The sequence below is a fragment of the Anopheles funestus genome, chromosome 3RL (genome assembly GCF_943734845.2).
Source record: "Anopheles funestus chromosome 3RL, idAnoFuneDA-416_04, whole genome shotgun sequence".
Lineage (NCBI taxonomy): Eukaryota > Metazoa > Arthropoda > Insecta > Diptera > Culicidae > Anopheles > Anopheles funestus.
Genome location: NC_064599.1, coordinates 29,446,911 through 29,469,423, shown reverse-complemented (window position 1 = coordinate 29,469,423; position 22,513 = coordinate 29,446,911). Strand labels below are relative to the sequence as shown.

The 22,513-nt window shown below is 40.4% G+C and overlaps 1 protein-coding gene across 3 annotated transcripts in view; it reads right to left on the bottom strand.

Moving 5' to 3' along the window:
- Positions 1-17,839: 17,839 nt before the first annotated feature.
- Positions 17,840-22,513, bottom strand: part of LOC125771263 (uncharacterized) — a 96,775-nt gene continuing 92,101 nt past the window's right edge. For all 3 annotated transcript variants that reach the window (XM_049441686.1, XM_049441687.1, XM_049441688.1), the window contains one exon: positions 17,840-20,296. In XM_049441686.1, the coding sequence (XP_049297643.1) occupies positions 18,312-20,296 (1,985 nt within the window). In that variant the 3' untranslated portion in view covers positions 17,840-18,311. The remainder of the gene's footprint in view (positions 20,297-22,513) is intronic.

The window sequence follows — 22,513 nt, the reverse complement described above, 5'->3', positions numbered from 1 at the left end:
TTTTCCACCAACCGAGCGATGTTGTTTATTGGTGGGTTTTTGGACCCCGTTGAAGTAGCCATTCGTTTTCGGGTAGAATTTCCGAAAGCCTCCACAACGGTGCACACTTTAAGCGACCTTTCCGAATTTTATTGACCACCGGAACCCCGTTTGCTTCGTTTCGCATGTTTTGGGAATTGCAGGCAGAAATGGTTTTGTGGCTTGTGACCGGAAACCGTCGCCGACGAGATACGAATCGAGTTGACCGATGGTTTGAACCTGCACATGGGGGAAGCGGTACGGTCGAAGGAAATTAGCTTCCTTTTTGCTGTCGGCAATCTGATACGGTTCAATCTGGAAATGATTTGTCGTTGTCGGTGGGCTGTGTTTACACTCTGTTGAACATGGTACGAAAATTTGACACGTTGTAACCAGTTTACTGAATGTCCGAATGTTTCATAAAAAAAGCGATACGATGACAGCTTTCCTTCATGTTTATCCATCGTTGCTTTATTGCATGTTGAACATTTCTTTGAGTTGGTATTTTGAAATTTCCTTAAATTAAATTTGCATTTACTTTTATTTGAAGAAAGACAATCTCGGTTAATCTGCTTTAATCGTTTTTAGTTAGAATAATGACATTAAAAAAAATTATTTCGGATAACAAACACGTGATATACCGTTAAAATAAAGTTTCAGGACTTCTCTCAACATTTTTGTTACATATGTTTTGGTGAATCATTATAGTCATTAAAAGAAAATATTATTTTCTGACAGGTGATTAATTATGTGAAGATGTCATACAATTTTACGTCCATAACTATTATAATGACAGGCCTAGTGGAAAATTAAGTATAGTAAAGCAGAAAAGGCAGACATGACCTAAACCGTAAGTAAAATGGTCAATTCCGAAACATAACTCATGACCATTTCTATGGCTTATCGATTGAACTTAAGCATATCGTATATGAATGGAAATGAAGACTAAGATAAAAAGAGGTTGATGCTGGATAGATGAAGACCATCAAGTATATCCTAGAATTGATTATTTTACTTATGGTCAATTCAGGGAGATACTTGATAGCAATTCCTATGGCGTAACTACTGATCTTTGACATCGACTGTGCAAGATGGTATGAGAATCAATTTCTCAGAAATTGTAGAAGACTATCAATAATTTCCTAGAGCAGTTCATTTTATTACTTATGGTTAATTCTAGGAGTTTCTTGGTGGTAATTCTTAAGACGCATCTTCTTAATCTGCTGGCACTATAACCTCAAGACGTCTAGACGTTCAATTGGTGACTTTCTTTGATTTATTTATCTTTCGCTGGATAGTCAGTCCTGCGTTAGGGACTATGTTCTGGATGGGAATTTCGGATCCCATCCGATCTCATCCAGACTATTGGATATCTGGCGACGAATCTACTGATGTTTTATATCTCTTATATGAGAAAAAATTACGATCATTTCCTCAGGACTAGTAGAAGAAGGTCATCAAGCATCTCTTAGACTTAGAAATTTGACTTATGATTAATTTAAAGAAGTAATTGAGGTTAGTAGTATTAACGAATATAAAAAACTACATTTTTTTAAATGGCAAGGGAGAACCGTTTGTTTGTCTTATTTTTAGCTTCATACTAAATCAAGACTTCCATACCCAAGCTCTATGAGATAAACAAGGTCTTTGCAAAGGATATGGAACTGAGTATCTTTCCGTTCCGACTTTCTAAATAATCATCAGAATAAACAAACCAATCGCTTTATGTCGTTAACAAATATTGAATAATTGTTAAATTATTTTCCCTCCAAAAAGTATCAATCAACCTCGGTGAATTGTTTTTCCAGCTTCACTATTACCATCTACATCACCACCATATCAGTTCGATCGATCGCTTTTATCCGAGAGAGAAAATAATAATGCCATCGTTCATAAATACTGATGAATATTTTTACCCTATTACCTTTTTGTCTATCCCGAACACGTATGCGGCAAAAAAGAAATATTATCCACTGTGTAAAAATAAACCTTATTTCGGTTGTCACGTTGCCCGCTGCTTTGGTTTGCAATTTGTCAAACTACGTACCGTCTGCTACGCCAACTCCTGCCCCGAGTTGGATGCAAGGAATGAAATCTACCTTGCATAATTCAATTCGTCGGCGTAATAATTCAAAATAATGTAACGAATGAAGCTATATTATCCCCAATGATTTGTCACACCGTTGCTGGCCGAGGTAACTTACAATTTCAAGCTGACCGGAACGTCATCCGCCCCTGGAGAAAGCCATTTGACATTAACGGGGAAGCCCAGCCGCGGGTGGGAAAGTATCAGCAACGATTCCAACATTCTGGCTTTCGAAGGTGTGTTGGGGCTTTACACAAAGGAAAAAAAAGTTGACCTTAGGATCTCCCATTATCCGGGACGATGGTTACGAATAAGGTATAAGAATTCACGGTTCAATGGCCCTTTTACCTGCCGTGGGTTGGATCGTGTTGGCTGGCGGAAGGAGGATTTTCCTGTTTTTTTCTTTCCCAACAAAATAGACCACCACGGTGAAACGGTCCAGAAGTCCGTATACCATCCTCACCACGCTGCCCATATCGGCCGATGGTCAAACGAAATAGAAAATCATTTATTTTCACGCATCGACAAAAATGGTCCCTTCTGGTTCGTGGCGAACCTTCAGCTCATCTTAAAGTCCCCAGGGGCTTCTTCTTGGCGCAATGTTTCCGGTGTGCAATTTATTACCATCATGTCCATTATGCGATGATGCTCGGCATGATGCCTCTGTTCCGATAAATGGGCGCTGTAAATCATTTAACCTTGACCTTACGATTATCTGTGCGAAAGGACCGCTCCCGTACCAGGCCTCCATGATCCGTTAGCATTTATACCAATGCACATTAAGATCGGTTTAAGTGAGGTTATAAATAACGTGCTAATGCAAGAACAGATATCAGCAGCAGATTTGGACGAAATCTTTTAACGGCTTTGGAAAATATCTGCCATGAAGTCAGTATTTGGCGGTTGGTATTTTGTTAAATATATTTATGGTGTAAAAAAAAAGAAACAAAGTACTAATGTGGCTACACCCCAAAAACTTCCATAATGAAGAGCAATCAAATTTGACGGGTCCCAAAAAAGGAAGGCCATTAGACAGTTCCGAAAAACGGAGAGCACCGAATTCAATTACATGGGTCGTCACATGTCGCAGAAGTTGGCGCTTACGCAACCAACAGTGACATTCTTGACACTAATCAGAGCTCTAGCAAATGTGTACAAACAGTCCATTTCGAGTTAATGCCTGTCGGTGACAATGCTAACAATTTTAAGCCATTTGCTTCGATTGTTTTACCATGCCACTTAACATCGGGAATGACAGCAAGGAAGACACTAATTGCATTCTGTTCCGGTGGTAGGGTTAGCGGATGTTTGAAAGTGTTTGTTTGTGGATGGAGTTTTCTTCATACCAATAGGCATTTTGTTCATCCGACAATGGACAACCTTTGAATTCGAATACATCAACTTCTTCCATCGCGAAAATGCCGCTTACGTGTAGATACTTTACTGGAACATTCATGAGGTTTTAAGCTGACGTTAATGTTGTGATTAAAATCAGATATTGTTTCCCATTGTCGATAGCATAGAAATTCCTACATTCTTTTTCAATTTCTCACACACCAACGTATGAGATTACTCACAACATTTAGGTATTGGACAATCCGTGGCAACCTATCTGATACTGAGGAAAGTTGTGGCTTTAACTGAAGGGCAGCTAATATCCTGCCTGTCAGCGGTACTGTAGCTGGGGATTTTGGGATGGATTAATGGTGTTGAGATGTATTTTTTTCTTCTGTATCCTGTTGGCTCTTTGGTCCATCGAGATAGGTGAATGTTCGATAGTACATGGAACATAAACGAGAAGTTAAAAGGAAACGATAAATACATACGTACCCAGCCGATCGAATGTTATTTACATGCAAATCAGGAAATTAACGTAAGCTTTACTTGGTTCGATATGTGTCCTGTTAGTATGGGTTTGTATAGACATTTTTATACATTTACTTTTGATATGACCGTTTTTCCTACCATTCTTCCAGTCGTCACTAATCGAGATTGGCTTTTGGAGCAGTATGTTGCCACTGGGACACCGGGACACTAGCAGCATCCTTCCCGTTGGTAGCCTTATTTAGAAGACAAATGTAAAAAAATGTTAATGTTTCCTTAATCCGCCCTCTCGAAACGTCCGCTGACTTGTTCTGTCCTATCTGTCTGCGCTGGGATTCAAGATGTGAAAGGAGTACAGGAAAAGGAATGAAGCAGAGCAAAATTTACCGGCAGGAGGTACCGAGCTAATGAAATGTAAATGTTTCGGCACTTCAAGAACTAAAAGCCTTACACAGTTGAGTTGTCCTTAGTCTGGTGGCGTTTATTATTTTTTTTTTGTTGGTATTCCAATATGGTAAACAGGCGGCGCAATAGGATGCCCAGAGAAGCAAAATGGGAGATAGAAAAAAAAGCTCATTTGCCGGAATGGGTTGAGTGTACCGGGTTGAAAACCAGACACTGAATAAACAGCGCTCCTCGAAAAAAGACAAAATTGGATGGTAACGAGTGCTTGAAGCACTTTGCCAAAATGTTGGCTCATTGTTTCGGAAGTTGTTTTATTTCGATTACAGTTTTTTAAAATCATTAGTATTACTAGACTAAAGTATGAGAAAAATAATGGTATTTAAGAGCATAATTAATCTATAAATGATTGAATTGAAAAAAAAAAATAGAATATTTTTGTCAAATCAAAAGATGCCAAAAAATCAAACTCGATCCTAATTTTTAGTAAGATATTTTTTTGAGAACCAATTTTAGCGCATTGGTTGAGCATGATTATCATTTTTTTTTCTTACTAGATATAACTATACAAAGCCCACCATTAAATGCTGCATAAATATCATTCCTAATCCTTTATAAGCTGGATTTTCAGATGAAATAATTTAACATACAGCGATTAAACTTTTTTTTGCACATTTTTTACCTCCAACAAAACCGTGTTTTCAAATGGATTCTATTGAATCATAAAATCAGTTTGAGCGAAAAATTAGCTTCACTTGATTGCCATGCAGACAAAGCACCCGGGTTTTGTTGTAAAATTCCTTTTTGAAAGAATTCAACGGTAGGCCTACCCGAAAATGGTTCTCCAAAAATTTGCTTCCTACTGTTTCCTTTTTTTTTTGGTTAAAATTGCACTACAAGAGAATTACATTACCGTTTGAGTTTTTTTCTTTTCTCATTTGCCCTCGGTGTGTACTTTTTTATTTCTAAAGAGGATGGAGAATAAAAAAGGGAACTCAAGTAAACTTTTTCCCGAAACACAGTCAAATTGTAGCAAATAATATTAACATTCGTTCCTGGAGCTGGATCAAATGCCGAACGGTTGTGATTTGGTGAAAGTTCTTTTTTGTAACTTTTTCCTTCCTCGTCACCCTCCACTTTTCACTTCCCTTTTTCGTTGGGCACCTTTAACAGGAAATCCCGTCTGGAGGAGAAACGACGCAGACGGTAATGCATAATCACGTTTCCACCGATGGCTAATAAAACTGTTGCAATGACAACGAAGTTTCGTACTTCGTGCGGCTCGATCGAACTCAATGCCGCCCAGGGCAAACTGTTGCTCAACCTTGCCCGGCCGGGTAAAATCAACATGTCGATTTCGGCTTTCACCTTTCCTGCTCGCTCGCACTGTACGCTTTCAGCAGTTTTGTAATATATTTTGAATTCTTTTCTTACCTTCTGCAATAGCCCGTTGCCTCCCCGTTTGTCCCAAATGCGGCACGAGGTAGTCCTTAATATACTTACAATTGATGAATGATTGTGTAGAAACGAGGGATGCTAATCTTTTTCTTTTTTTCTGCTTTTTGATTCCTTCTCTCGCATTCGCAATAAAGTCGAAACACAGTGGAAAAGCTTCCACGTGCACACACCCTTGGCGCACAAGCGTACCGACGCAAGGTTCGCATGTGCTGAAGTGTATTGTTCCATTTTGTTGTACGCACTTTTGGAGTGTGTTTTCACAACAAACAGTCGGTTGAAGTGAACGTGTGTTCTATGGCGCATTTTGACAAACTCGTGCGAAAGTTCAACGACCATCAGCAATGATTGGAAAAAGCTTCCAAATCAAATTTCAAGTTTAAGCAATTTTGCATAGAAAATGAAGGGAACGCTAGGAAGAACAGAGCAAATAGATTAAGGCATCAAACTTGGTAAACGATGGATGGGTGATTTACAAGACAAAAAAAAGCAGAGAAAGAGAACAAACGTTTGTCAAGTAAAAATTTCATATAAAACATGCAAAAATTCATTAAATTGTCTAGTGAAACGAGAGGCACGACAGCCTCTTTGATTTGCTGTCTGCCAGAGCTTTTATGTGTGTGTGCTTGTGAAAGGTAAGGAAACGGACAACGAATCGCAATATAACACAGTGATGATGCTGCGATGAAACAATGCATCAAAGGGTAAAAACTCTCGAAATTCCAATGCCGTGCGTGCGTTCTACGGATCAAACACGCCTCGCGGCCATTGAACGTCTGCTTACGATACAGCACGAAGAGGAGTGAAACACCGGATTGTGTGTGTGTGTGTGTGTGTGTGTTTGCTTTGCATGTGGGATGAGTAAATAACAATTTTGAAACAAACATAGGAAAGAAGGAAGAATAAAAAAATATCAACAACATTATCTTCACAAACAAATTACATGAATGGTGTGCGCTTTTCTCGTTTGCGCAACTGCAAAGCGATTTTCCCACGCCACGCGTTTTGGTTAGGTTTTAACAAACAAACGCGTACGAAACTTTGAGTGTAGCCGAGTAATCTTTGGACTTATTTTTCCTAACTGGTGAGAAAGTACCAACACAAAAACCTCAAAAAAAGGACCAATTGGCTTGCCGAACTTAGGCCCCCGGGAGGGAGTTGGAGATCTTTCGGAAGGCTTTGGAATTGATTGGCATTTGTCGAGTTTTGGTTTACCATACAACGGGTGGTTTATTCGAGTGGCGGGTAAGCAAAATCCGATTGGGTCTTCTGGGAAGGAATGGTTCGTATCAGTTAGTGGCACTTTCGTTTGTGCAAAAGCAATCAAAGTAAGAATGTTGTGCCTTATGCTGGAACAGGAGATTGGTCTAATAAGATTGACAGCAGGGCAGCATCGGTTAGGCGAAAATATTGACCCGGATGAAGGTGATTAAAATAATCGTGCTGAAAAATTAGGCAACATTGCGGATAGCTTTATGTAGTTCCGTAAAGAGAAATATCTTGTTTGAAAAAATGGCAGGAAGAAAAAAAGAAATTCCCCGAAGCATCTTGATTTTGACACACCGGTACTGGTGTGAGCTTTCAGCAACGCCACCTAATGAATTCACCCGAAAAGACCAATTCCTGGAAACCTGATGGCAAATAGGCTAAAAGTTTTTCCCTCACCTAACGAACTGTAAACGGACCACGAATGGTTTTTTTTTGTGGTGCGGTGTAAAGTTTTTCCGCCACCGGCAAACAACCGTTCGCCATCTTCACACCGTACCTTTTGGAGGGCTTCCGTTTGACGACGATTCCATTCCGGTGGGAATCGAACAGCATATTGGCTGTTTATGTAAAGTGTCAAACACACATCCCAGGGTAGTGGTGCCACCTCATGATTGTGCCACCATTTTTCGGCACAAAGGTGACGCAACAGAAGAAATAAAGCTGCAACACCTCCCACCTACCAAAACGGGGGAGTACTAATCAACAGTGCGTGTGGGCAGGTGTTGGCAGTTGGGTGAGTTTGGGGATACGTTAGCAACTTACCACCGACACACCACCGGTATTTTGGGGATGTTTTGTCAGAACACATCTGGTCACATCAAAATCAGGTCGTTTTGGAAACATGAGTTTTTTTTGAGGAGTTGGGGAATAGTTTTTGGTTTAAAGAAGTGTGTGAAGTGTTTTTGTTTGTGAAGGAAAGTAAAGCTGCACGAGCTGAAAATGGGGTAGTTTATGTGTTAAGTTTGTTCATAAAAGTTTCTTTTTCATGATTGTGCTTTTTTTAGTAGACTGTTGCACATTTGCACAAGGAGCAGGAGAAGTTTAAAGTGAAGTGAGTGGTTTGTTTATGAGTCAGAATGTTTTAAAGCTGCTTAAAGAGTTCAATCATGAATTTAAATTTGTCAATAAACAGATACATACATGCTTGAATGATTTGAATACAAACCATGAAATGTATTGTACTTTTTAAATGAACTGTTTGTACCTGATGCATTTGTATATTTTGTAAGTATAACTTTAAATTTTGTATTCATTAAAAACGGGCAAAATGTCTCTATAGTTTAAGAAATAGAAGATTTATAACGAAGACGAAATCAGAATTAAGGTTTAGGAGTCTCGGAATCGAGCAGCTAATCTGCATTGGTAAAGACTGAAAATGTTCTAAGAAAAGGATAATTCTGACCATGGGAATGTCTATCTCGCAAACGTTGGCAAGGGGGATAGAAAAGAATCCTGGCTGAAGTATCTAGGTCATGTGAAAGGAGAAAAGCGATAACACAGGATTGCGAATGAGAAATTCACATTCTTCACGGATCCACGACTAGCAGATGACAACGTTAAGCTTAGAAAGGATCTGCGTCTCTCGTTTAGCCAGATTCCAAGAATTTTGGGGAAAGTGACGCTGCTTACTAGAGTGTTCCACAACGAGTAGTTATGTATAATTTTGCCGAAGAGCGACCAAAAGAAATGTTATGCATTTATGTTTTATCAATAAATATCACTAAATTATTGGAACGGCACCAGACGTTGAGGACAGAACAATCAAGCGTTGAGGACGTTTTTCCTCAATACAGAGGAAATACAGTATTAGGCAGACATAAAGACGGGAGTAAATATTTTTAAATCATCAACGTATAGCAGTATATAGAATTAACAAAAACAATAAATTTTTAATGGAAGTACTACAGTAAACATCCTTGTTTCTCTTTATCCTACAACCGCTGGTAAAGGTTACAAACAAAAATCAACATCCATAATTGAGTAAGATGCCTGTGCACCGTAGTCAATATTGTCCATAATTTCTTATCCAAATTTATAAGATCTCGGTCCTTTCGTGTGCTTGCTAGATTAAGCTTTACCGCTGACAGTTCCAGTGGGACGGAGTTTATTCAATCCTTGGCATGTCGACGACCGACATCATTTCTTCTTGGTCCCAAATACCGGTGAAGAGGGATCTCCGGTGCGTTTGTGTACCTAAAATACATATTTTTGCCCACTGATCCTCTTTAGACGACGAGCGGTAAGCAACCCGGTGCCTTTTCCGGGAGTCTGTCTCTTTTGAACATGGGAGGTGTAGTTTTGTATATTAAGGCATAAATTTATGGCATAAGCTTATGCTGTAGCTCTGTGTGGCAGTTCGGGAAATGGAAAGAGTTGGTAAATTTAATTTCAGGCCACAATTCTAATGAAGCTCCACATACTAACTAGGGTTGGGTTTTGGAGTCTTTGGAATGAAAGGGATGCTTTTGGAGGGAAAACTGAAGTTTGGGATTGTAAATATACAGCTTGTATACTGATACAAATCGTTTGACACAAATACATTAACTGCTTACAAATATGATCCCACTTTCACAAAAGAAAAAATAATAAGCTCACATAATGAACGGGCGAAACATCTTTACAACAGAGAGTAAATTTAACATTCTCCCCAAGTCCCGGAAGTTGTTAAACCTCCAGTGTAAATCCAGCTACAGATCGATAATTGAATTGAAACCATTTCCTCAACAAAGAAAAAAATGTTCCATCCGAAATATAATTGCAATTTCCGGATGGCAAAGGATAGGATAGCAGCTTTCGGATGGATTACATTACAGCGTGATAAGCAAGCTAAATTAATAAAGGTAATTATATTAGCAGAGTAAGCAGGGCAAGCTGGCAGGAAGCCATAAGGAGGCAGTCGTAAGAAGAAATGTTGAGAAGTAAGACAGTACCAAAACCCCGCTACGGTAACGCGATAAGAACGACTCTTTCCCAAAAAAAGAGAAAAAGGTTCTCATCTTCCACTCGTACAACCGAGCTGGTTTCTGGTACCGGGTTCGGTAGCGTATCAGATTGTCATTCATTTAATTTTTACGACTGGAAAATCATGACCCAAATTATCGTACCGTACCATTTTTCCTGGGAACTGAAGATGTGGGTTTGTTTTTGAGTTTGTTGTAGGCTGACATATATGTTTGCGTGTGCCTTGCTGCATGTTGTTATGTTTGTTGAAAGCGAATGGATTATTAAAGGTGAAAAATAATCTTTGCAAAACGAGAACAGAAGACTTTTTCCACTACTGGGCGTTTGCTTTGACTACATTTTAAATAATAATAAAAGAGAGATGTTTAAGCAGTTCTAAATTTTTTGTTTCTCAGAATGTCTACTCTAGTGTAGCTTTTTGTTTCCTGTCAGCGATGTACACCAAAACGTAAGATTGATTTGACTGGGATGAGTAAACAAGTAGAAAAAAACAAAACCAAAAAAAATCAACACACCAACAGCAAAGTTACAAAGGCTTTCGTCACCGACTGGCTGGTTGGTCTAATGCGATAGGAAAGAAGGTGGGCTCAAAAGTCCGTACCGTAAGTCTGTCAGCGAAGTTAAGTCACTGTAAAGCTGATGGTAAATATCAGCGAGCTGTCGTACGTATCAGCCGCTGCCGGTTGTTACTTTGGCCTTCACCCCCTTTTTTGTTGCCCATTTACTGTGCTGTTAACTTCCAGCGAAAGGAAAGCGTCATCACCAGTGTGGAACGGGTACAGGCGTTGGTGGTACAGTTTTGTAAGCTAAAAATAATTTGACTGCAGAGGAGCTCCGGTAGGGTAGGATGCGAGCTGCGGGCGAGACAATCATAAAGGGCGAAAGTTCAAGTGAGGAAGATTAAAAGCAGCTTCTTCTAAGTACGGTACATGGAGTGTACGGTGAAACCATCCAATCTCACACGTGTACATACCATGTTCATTCCGTGGAGTGGCTTCCGAATGAAGCTTTTCGGTGGAAAATGGAATAAAAATGGACAAGTGACTGTCCTGATTGGTTACAGTTTGTGTAGAAGTTGGTTGTGAACTTTGATAGCGACTGACAGTAATTAAAGTTTTTTTGCTGTAAACTCTTCAACATAGACGAGAGCGAGTGAATATCTTTCGATTCAAAACATCAATAATTTAGTTCGCGCCATACGCGTCAAAATTAAACATACTCCACGGGACAGTTCACTTTACAAACAAGCGTTGCGTGTTCAATAGCGCAACAGGATCTCATTATCATTATCACAATATTGATTCGGTTTGTAGATGGTCTTTTGTTTAGCTAACACCTTTTCACCGTCAACAATGGAAAGCGGTTTGATTGAAGGAAAAGGTCAGCATTAATTAGCCGGATTATTGATGAAAGCTATTCCACAAACAATCGATGAAAATGATACATGTATTGTTGATGACGGTGAAATTTACATACGCCTCTACAGTGATACAGCATGAATAAAGGAAAACTAAAAGCTCACAACATTTCACGCTTCGCTCAAATCAGAACCGTAAAATGTGTGCTAGAAGCATTTCTCTGTTTGATTCCTACCCTCTCCGCAGCACATAAACCGCACCCCTCAATTACGATTCCCAGTTTTAATGTTTTCTGTTCATTCGCTGTGTGCGCATCATAAAGTTGAAATATTAAAACTCATTACTCTCTGGCACCATTTTGGTACTTGGTAATCGTACCAGCGTACCGACGATGGATGTGATTGTAACCATTAAGTCAAAAATTATTCATCACAAAAGCTCTTTGTTGTGTAAAATTCTTTCATGCCTTCGGTGCCACATTCCGTTGTGGTGTTGTGTGAGTGTGTTTTTTTACGGTCTATTTGAGATGAATGTAATATGTAATATGCATGCGACGTAATGAAGATTGTTATTATTATCAATCACTTAATAATACGCTCAGTTTCGCATAATGAACCGTGTGTCGTTTCGACATTCGGTTAACTGGAATTTGTGCTATTGTTTGGACTATGGTTAAATTGTCCTAACAATAACAGGAAGGTATTGTTTAAGTTCTGTCACAAATGATGCAATTCCATGAATTTCGAAGCTGCTTTTTAATACCGTGTCGGACAGAATGTGCAAACAAATTCCTGCCTTGGAGGTTTTTGCAAAATGATTGCTAACGGTGTGACAAAAAGAGGCTAACAGCAATGCACAATGATAGCTCGGGGGAAAACATGCCGATGAATAAACTATTAGGGGCAAAGGATGACAATTTCCTGTAGTATAGCTGGCTTTAAAAAATTAAAGCAAATCTTTGCATTGTTTTCATTATCGTTTCAATAGTGTGTGACACAACAAAAGCTATTAATAATTACGATCATCGAGTGAATTCATTTCCAAACGAATTAAACAAAGGTTAACTGTTCACTACTTACTTATCAGGCGCTACAACCTGTTCGCGGTCTTTACCTGCTGCAGAAGTCCCCTTAATCGCTCAGTCTCAGTCTGGGTCTATCACGTCTTGTTTGTCCATATGAACCCCTCGAAAGGACTTCACGGGATAAGTCTTCTGGTGAAATTCGCATCAGATGATCAGCCCATCAGACAAAGGTGAGCCAAATACGCTTAACGATAGAAAGTTTATCGTACAACTCATAGAGATCGTCATTATAGTGGCTTCTTCATTGTTCTTCCACGTCGCTAAGAGGGTTAGTTATTGTCAAGGTACATAGTTCAGAGGGATATGGGAGTACTTGAAATATTTAAGTTCTGTACAATCCCAGCTCCGAATGTTGGGAGAAATATTTTGAGTGGAGAAATTTCCTGGGATTTTCAAAAGACCGATTTTCCAAGTCTATGTCATCAGCGTGTGCCAGGATTTGAATTGACTTATAGAAGATAATCCCCGCAGATTCCACGTCGAAGGAGCGATCACCTAACATGTGTCGTTGGACATTACGATTCCAATAAAGTCTGTTAAGCATGGTTCATCAAGGTCGTTCATCAAGCATTACTTTGACTTTGTTACTATATTTGGTCTTGAAATTTAAGAAGAGATGGAAGGATAAGAGCTATAGCTCCACCATCTTTGCCAATATCTGCTGCATGGTGAAACTCTGAAAGGATTAATAAAGCAACAAAAATAAGTCGAAGCAAAACGGTTGTTATTTTCTTATAGACTGATAAAATTTGATTTTTATTGAATGTTTTCTGCCTCCCAACGGTTAGTGAGTGGTTGTGAAAACCCAAAAAATGTTGTACTTAAAATTCTATTACACTTAACAGTATTAGTTCATCATGAGTAATCGTCTAATCTTGTGTTCCATTTTTTTGCCGGGTAGTACATATGGCGACATATTCGTAGGCCCCTAAGCCACTCGTTGATATAATATACATCATACTTACTAGCGTTTCTGCTTTCTGGTACTTAAATCATCTTCTTTTTTTTTGTTCCTGCTATACAAAACATGCACTCAACTTAACCCGCCATCGTCCAAAACCATGCACGGGCACTCCTTTTGCACGATGCTGGATAAGAGATCAACTGTACAGGTACAGCACGGTAGGCTGCTTACGTACTAGCTTGCTTCCGAGTTAGATGCATGTTAGATTCGTAGTAACGTTACGTATAAATCTTTCCTTAGTCACACTATCTCACTGTCAATGCTTCATGTTTAGCGGCGTGTTTGCGTTGGGAATGCGATTTGTGCATGTGGCTTTTGGTTGACCAACTCATTTTGCACCGCATGGTTGGAGTATATGTTTGATTTTCTTTTTTTCTTTCGCAACACATTGCTTACGTCTATCTTAAACGAATTTTCGATCACTAACTAGCGATGCGTTTTGGGGGGGCGTGCGTACGAGTTTTGATTTGAGAGTCGATTTTGCCAAAAATAAATGATCGCTTACGCTACAATCCTAACACTACCGGAATGGATAATAGTTTATGTTTATCTAAGCAACAAAAAAACACAACAGTTAAACAAGTTTTCACCAACAAATTTACACGCGAATCTGTTAATATTTCTTTGTTTTTTTTTCGGAACGGGTTCAATAACGAAACGATCGTCTAAATACCACAACCAATGTTTGCTTTCGGGTACGCTAGATTATTGCTATATCTCGTAGCGTTCTCCGGTAAAATCTCTAGCGAATCTTGTGAACAACGTGTTTTATTAAAATAGTGCTTTGATCTAAGTTTTGGTGGATCGGTTGAACCGGTGGATGTGTGAACGGAGCAAAAAATTTAACAACTTCTATTCTCTCTGTACAGCTTCATTTTGTACACACGCATCGTATTATCCACTCAATACACGGTAAAGATGAAAACTTTTGTTTTCTTACAAATATAGCAACCAGATTACACATTTCTCTTCTTCCATCTGCCACCAACCCAAAATACAAATGCCCGTGTATTGATAACGTTAAGAAGCGATTTTTTGTTGTTTTGCTTTTTTTTTTCTTATGTACAGCGCTGCGATATTATACTAACCTACATGCTAGTAAAGTTTTGAGATATGTTTGATTAAACATAGCAAAATTGTAATCGGATACTAACTAACGTTCGATGGTGCAATCTATTATAGGAACGGCAAACATTACTAATTGTGTCCACATGAATCGAAACCCCCCCCCCCAAACTTGGTCGGAAAATTGGGTGTCATCTCCCATCTTCCATACTGCAAAAAACCGTTCTACATTAACGTTTCCTAAGGGGCTCTCTTAGAGAACGTATTTATCTTCCACCACTTCATAAATACTATTTTGGCTTTGCAAGGGAAGCTGGGAGATGAAAACTTTGGTTTGCTGTTACGTTTGCTGCATTTAGCCGGCAGGATATTAGCAACAGCTTTGCAAGTAAGTAGACCGAAACTGGAAAAGGTTTCCGTTTTGCTTACTGTTTCCGGTGAGGAAGTTCAATTCGGTGGAGCAATTGATGTTTTTTTTTGTGTTTGTGGAAGGAATAAAAGAAGGAACAGTCTTTGTGTTGCAAACTGAGCAGAATGTGTTTGAAATGTTGATTTTCAAGGTGTTTTAATAATCGATCTACGTTGAGGTTATTTGTATTTTAACTAGTAAAGAACACCATATAAACAGGAACGAAAATATTTGAAAATATTAACGAAAAATTAAGAATACAAATAAACGAATCACTCTTACCCCATCAAACTATTTCAATATTTGTTAATAGCTACCGTCATCGCTTCACACAAAGTCTATCGTCAAAAAATCAATCGTACCCATCGCTTGTGAACGACCCGTTCATGCACAAAGTGTAACAAAATAAATAAAACCTACACGCATCGGATAGAAAACAAGGAAATGGTCGCCGGTATTGACAAATCATCAAGCAATAATTCATCCAATATGCAAATGAGCTGTTCGCATGTAGTATTTCGGAAATGTATTTCTTTCCCGTGAGGAAAGCAGCAAGGACAAATAGATAAAAAAAAGTTTCCAAAATAAACATTTTTGTAAGTGAATGACGATATTTCGTGCGTAAATCACATTGGCCATGATTATGCCCTTTTGCCATTTGTTCAGTTGCTGTGGGAGTTTGAGAATATTGATGGATGAACTTTTGATGATATCAATATGCGTGCTCTTCTTCGTTTGAATCGTTTCGTGTGTGGTTTGGTAATGTTCTTTGTTACGGTTAATCTTTCAACAGGTACTTTTTTGGTTTTTTTTTTAAATGTTGTTATACGTGGAAAAATATGTTCCAAAATCTTGACTTGTACGGGTACTGTTATATTATGAGTAACATAAACTTGCTTCTATGAGAAAAAAGCATTTCGATGTGAGGTGCATGAAGTGAACGTAAAAGGTAAAATAAGCCATGGTTGTTAACAAAACATTGATTTTCAAGAAATACTAGGCGTCTCCATTATTGTACATTCAGTACCAGGCGTCTCCATTATTGTACATCCAGTACAAGGCGTCTTCATCGGTAGATAACTGAAAGAGCAAAATCATGCTAACACAATTTTAAGCGAATAAAATTTTTTCCCCATGTGAGGTTTGCTGTAAAGAGAATGTTTTCCATTTTTATCGGTTCAATTCCGCTTGAACGAAGATTCGAAGATTTGTTTAATGCAATACTTTTTTCACCTATCGTCATAGCTGTTTGTTGGTTAAGTTATCGTGTATGGACAAGCATATTCTCTTTTTGTGGCTCAACAATTGCAAAGCTGTTGTAATGTCAATTTGAAATTTGTATAGCTCTCAATTTTAAAAACCAATCCTGTCCGCAGGAAAACATTCTGGAAGGAATTTCGTATCACTTCATCACTTCAAAAACCAACGCTGTAACAAATGCACCACTCGGTACATTGCTTTGTGTATGCAAATCCAATGTCAATCATACAGAATAATCTATTTTGAAACAATGCCCACAGTTTAGTGTCCTAAGGGTTATCGAGTTCAATGCTTCCAGTATTGAAATAAAGAAATAACAAAAATGAAACATTTTCCTTTCAAGTTGATGTGTTGAAATTACAATTAAAAAAAAAACAAATATTTGAAACCCTTGAAAACATGCGTCCAATTGCCCATTGGCACATAAAGCCTTTTGTTTATCTTTACAGTTTTAAAAGAAGCGCTCAAGTAACAACGAATAGTGTAATCTTTGCTATCCAAAAACATTCCCCAAGAAATGAGAAGCAGTAAGCAATGTCATGTTTTTTTCTGCACCATTGAAGCAATAGAACTCAATAAAAGAAACGCCTATAAAAACATTGCTTTTATTACAACCTTCATGCCGGAAGGCATGAACGCATTAAGAAGCGATTTCTTGCACACGGAAGCGAAGATTCTTTGATTTCATAAATACTCTAAATAATGGAGCGCGTAGCGCATTCGGTACGTTTCACTTTCCTTCTGGGAAGACATTTCGAAATGACAACAAGAGTGCCATATCTCAGCTGTAGCTGCTCCCACTTGTACATTACCCAGGAGGACGCGTTTATGAGCACAGAGTGCGCACGTAAAGGAAATTGGAAATAATGTAATACATTGTACTGTCTGTGCCGGGTGCGGAGGTGTGGCACAAAACAAATGTCGAAACAATTGTAAGCCAATACGAAACAGCTTCTCACCAACGCTTAAAAGGTGGAGGGGGTGGGTGTTAGAAGTCGGGGAAGTGATAAAATCGAGTGAAAAAGTATCTTCCTGGTGTACGTGTTGCGCTGTGCTCGTACGGTTCATAAATTGATTTTACGACCGGGTCCAAACGGTGATACGGAATGATCACCCTCCGATAAGCCTGTTGTCGATGAAACGGAACGCAAACTTGTGAGAAATATGACACAACAGTGCATTGTTTGTTTTAATTATGCACAGCGGTAATGTCTGGAAGGGTGGCTGGAAGGGAAATTACCACGATTCGTGCTAAATTACGGTCATTGGTTTGCAGCACGGTACTTTAATGCGTTGATATTATCAGCAGCCCATCTCATGATTCATACAAAATTGGATCGTATCCGACTGTACTAAGAATAAACAATGATTTGTGTGACGATAAAATGGAAGGTAAAAAATTCGAACACGGAATGAAGATTTAGTGCACGATTGAAAGAAGCGAAAAAAATTAGAGTAAATATTGAAAAGTACCAGGCGCCTCCACCACAATATCGTCAGATACCAGGCGTCTCCATTTCACTTTTGCAATGAAGCAGACAAATATTGAAACTATAACACGTTAAGCAAAAAGTATAAAAAAAGTAAAAATTGAAAAAAAGGAAATAGTTTTTTTTTATTCACGAGGGAAAGCCGTTCGTATTTAGAAATAGTTCAAGCAAATGATGTACACAGATAAAACAGATAAAACAGAAAGAGATGATAAAAATGAAACACAACCAAACTTGATGACAGCTTTACCGACAGTTTCGACTTTAATAGTAACCGATACCACTCTAATCTTTTCTGTGGGGAGGTAGGATGAAAATGCGATTAAGAGTTAAGGGGAAGAGCAGAAAAGAATGAATCGATAGCGATGTCTTTTCTGCGGCGACGGCTATGGACAATAAAAGTGCAAAACAGAACGAAAGTGTCCACATGGTGTTGCTCCCTAGCGGACGCGTCAGTATCCATTCGGCTAAAGAAGTTTGATTGTGCTGTTTTCGTTTTTGTTTCGTTAGTTTTTTCAATCGTTTCGGTTTGAGTGTGTGTGTGTGTTTGTGGTACTGCCCTTCTATCTGTTCGACGAAGGTGTCTATGTGTGCCATGGTCGCCTCACATTCTGTTTGCAAAATTTACATTTATGTTCTCTTACTCGTGATCAATTTCTAGCATACTCATACCGACACCTCTTCCGTGTATTTGGAACGATCGTTCAAATCGATAACGAGACGCTTTTCGGGCGATTTTTTCTTCTTGTTTACACCACCACTAGAGCTACCGAGATCGGCACTCCCACTTGCTCCACTGCCTGCCTCTCCACCGTCACCAGCAACACCGCCACCCTCTCCAGCAGTAGATGTTTCCGGTGTGTTGGCACTGTTGTTAGTACTGTTGCTGTTTCTACTACTACTGTTGCTGTTATCATTGTTGTTTCGTTTATTACTACCACTGCTTTTGCTACTATTACAGCTACTGGTGCTACTATTGCTACTATTGCATTTACTATTGATTGCATCATCCGCACCGGGATTACTGACCGTGGGAATCATCGTCCCACGGGCAACGTTACGTTGCGACGGATCATCATCCCCCTTCACCGTCGGTACATCGCGCGGTTCCATTATGCCGACCGTACCTTCTGGACCATCGTCATCGCTCGCATGCCGTGGTCGGATGCGCCCATGACCTACCGCACACCGTGACCGATTTTCAATTTCGAGATTTTGCAGCGCGGTCGTGAGCGCGTTCCGCATGAGAAAGTGCTCTTTCAGGCTATCTATTCTACTGCTGTTATTGGCGTACAATTTGTTAAACTTTTCTAGATTCACCGACCGGATTGTGGCCTCATCCGTCGCCGGTGTAAGCTGGGCAAGGGTACCGGCTACCCCGCCACCGAGCGTACGTTCCACTGCTGGGCCGGTTTGTGTGGCGTGGCTATCTACACTGTCACCGGCACTGCCCGCTAGCTTGTGCCGGCCGTGCGCCGGTTGCTGCTGGTAGTGGTGGTGCTGATGTAGCAGATTATCACAAGATTCGAAAGCTTTTGTACTGAACTCACCACACTCGCTGGTGCTGGAGGCACGCTGATGATGTGGATGGGAAGGTGCAGGATGATGAGGCTGTTCCGTGCACTGTTGTTGCTGTTGCTTCCGGTGCTCACCAACCGTGCTGGGACTGTTCGGTACAGCATATCCCTGCCCAACAGCACCGACCGCACCACCATCGTGCGACCCACCAACGAACTGACAGTTCAGCACCAGCTCCGAGGTGTGTTGTTTGGCTTTATGCAATGGTACCGCACTCACCGCACCGTCCACATCCGGTTTCCGCCGACCGGCAACGGTGCTCACGGAACCGGAACCGGATTTGTCGTTCACTCCACTTATCTTACAATTACAATTAACCGCACCGCTTGCACTGTTCAGCAGCACGGCACTGGTGGAATTATTTATCACACTATCATTACGCCGATGTTGTTGCTGCTGCTGCTGCTGCTGCTGCTGTCGATTGCCAACGGTTCGAGTCGTGGAGCAGCAGCTGCAGCTGCAGCAGCAATTATTGTTCCGCCTGCCCGTATCCAGCTCCATCGAGCGAGAAAGCACTTCCCTGCCGGCGTACGGTTCCTCATCGCCCGAACCACTACACATGCACTGCAGCTGCTGATGGTCCAGCCGGAAGTCACTGCCGTCGATCGAACGGGCACCCAGTTTGTGGCGTTCCCGGTCCACTTCCTGCACGCTGTCCGCATCGTCCGTGATGGTGATGCGTGTCTGCGAAGGCATCGGAACGATTGACCCATTTCCGGGTGCAGTCGTCACCGAACCGTTCGGGATCGTTGACGTCGTGTTGGTGTTGGTGCTCTTGTCCATCCTTTGGATGGTGGTGGGTGTTGCTGTCGAGATGCCCGTTGCACCTGACGCCATCGATAGGCCATCGGGTGCACCCGCCATACCAGCGCTCTGGATGGCCTTCAGTGGGCTGGGCGCACCGATGGCGGGTGGTGGTCGTAGCGTAGTGGTACGGCAAGCTTCCATCAGGCTGGCGACGGTAAGGATTGCTGCACCGCGCTGCGGGATACGCTCGTACAGCCGCTGCAGCTGGGTGTAAAGAAGTTTCAACTCTTCCAGTGCTTCTGTTTCCGTCAGCCGGCCCTCATTGGCTGGAAGATATGGATGATACGGATGGTAAGATTAGATAAGGCGCCAAAAAGGGGTGAAGGGGTGAAAACAACCTCAATAGCTATAACGATGTGGTAATAAAATTAAGCTGATTGAATGATACGATGAGTAATCGTAAATAGAAAGGAAATTGATGAGATAACCGGACTGGCACAAAACAATATAGATATAATGAATGTTCATATTTTCTATCGTTAGTTTATGTATCGCAAGTGATGGGAAAAATGGTTAATTTGCTGAAGCTGGATCGTTCCAGTTCCGGTGTTTACTTCAGATCCTCTCGAGATTGGAATGAACTGCCGAATGATCGCGATATTTATTCCTAGGAGTTGAATCATCGGATAATTGTATCCAACCGTCCTGTCGGAAAGTCCATGGGACATTATTCGAGATAATCAAAGGAAAAAAAATGCAGTGTCCCCGAGTCGAAATGCACGGAAAAATCATGGAATAGTGTTTCGAAAATTCTAAGATATTTTTGCAAAATTTATACCAAAAAATGACTAGAACATTGAATATTGTTAGAAAATGAGTGGAAACAGAATAAATTTGGTTAAAAATCAATTCCAACGTACAACAGATTGAAACAATCTTGAGTATTGTGGTTACTCCGTGGATGTCCGAAGTAATCGCAGTATTCCAGAACACTGGAATCAATTCTGAATTATTTTCGAACCGACAATTCCATTTCGTATTTCCCATCACTACTACAAATGATTAGATGTTAAGTTTGTTTTCTAGATTAATATCCAAAACAAGCCATCTATCAGCCTTCCGAACATGTTTTTCTTCTATGTAAAAGCAATAATTCCGTGTAGCATAAACCGAAAAGGAGAAAAAAAAACTGTTTGTTAGGTAAAATTCACATAACAGACATATTTCACGCTACTTCCGCTGAACAAACGATGCCATTTTTCACACGTCTAATCAATTTCGGGACAAGCTCATATTCGCTCATATCACCAACTCCATCTTCATCTTTGTGCACACACACAAAAGCGTACACCCACCGCTGGTATTTCCTGCATCCAACGATAATGAAAATGGCTGATCGATCATTCGCCTCTACCATGGAGTCCTCTTTGTCCATACACATTCGGTCCCCAAAGTACGGCACTAGTGCAGAATGTGATAACGATAATTCATTTCCCTGAAGGATCTCTGTGTCTTAGGTGGTCCGATTTCGAGTGCTCATTCCCGTACCATGACTGCATTCATCATCAGCAGCGGAGGTAGGGTAAGGTAGCGCAATCGGAAAACAGGGACTCTCCATCGATGGCCATGTGTAACAGGGGCACTTGATCACACTGGCAGGATAGAAAGCGGGTCAAAGTATAATTTCTCCATACCATCGAGACAACCGGTTATGGGACGATTCGGGCGGGTGAGATATGTCGAACGGTGCACACTCTATTCCTTTGTCCTGGTCACACCACACTGTGCAACAACCTTTCTGCCGAAAAGTGATTTATCGAAATTTGCCTCGAGCTCGTATGTAATTGGTTTGGTCCGTTATTTGCTCTGCCAAAGCTATAAAGTGGTGTCTGCAGTTGGACCGTACCGGATGCCGTCGAGTGTATAACATGGCAAAATGCAAGTAGAGCAACAAGAACAAAAAAAGGTAAAGCCTTCAACCATGTGAAGTTGCTCTCAATGCTGTTCAATGTGAACAACGACGCAAAAGGACGCAATTTGGTTTTCCGAAATTTCGATCCCTTGCAGCTCTCTCTTACTTTCTGTCTCTCTCTTTTTATACTTTTCAACCCCTTTTTTATCTGCTTCAACCGTTGATTGTCCCTATCCCTCCTGCAGTGATCATTGACAAATGGGAGCGTCGAGTGTTTCAACTCCACTGGCGTTTTTTTTCTCCTTCCGGACTCCAGAAAATCGAGGCCGAGATGTCAAATAGTTTTTACCAAAATTGAATTTAATGAAACGAAACAATCTGGCATTCTGGGTAAGCATGGCGTAGCAAGAGAATTGTAAAGAGTTTCTGTCCACCTCAACTTGCTAGTAGCATCCCGTCTACGGGGTTTCAAGAATGGGTACACTACACAGCACCGGAACTGTAAATGCTCGGGTTTGGATTGGAGTTTGTGCAAAAGCAGCAAACCTTCCCAGAGTAGTCGCCGAAGGGAAATTGTGTGCCACTTTTTTGTTTGTTTGTTGCATGCATGTTCTACCGATCGTATGTGATT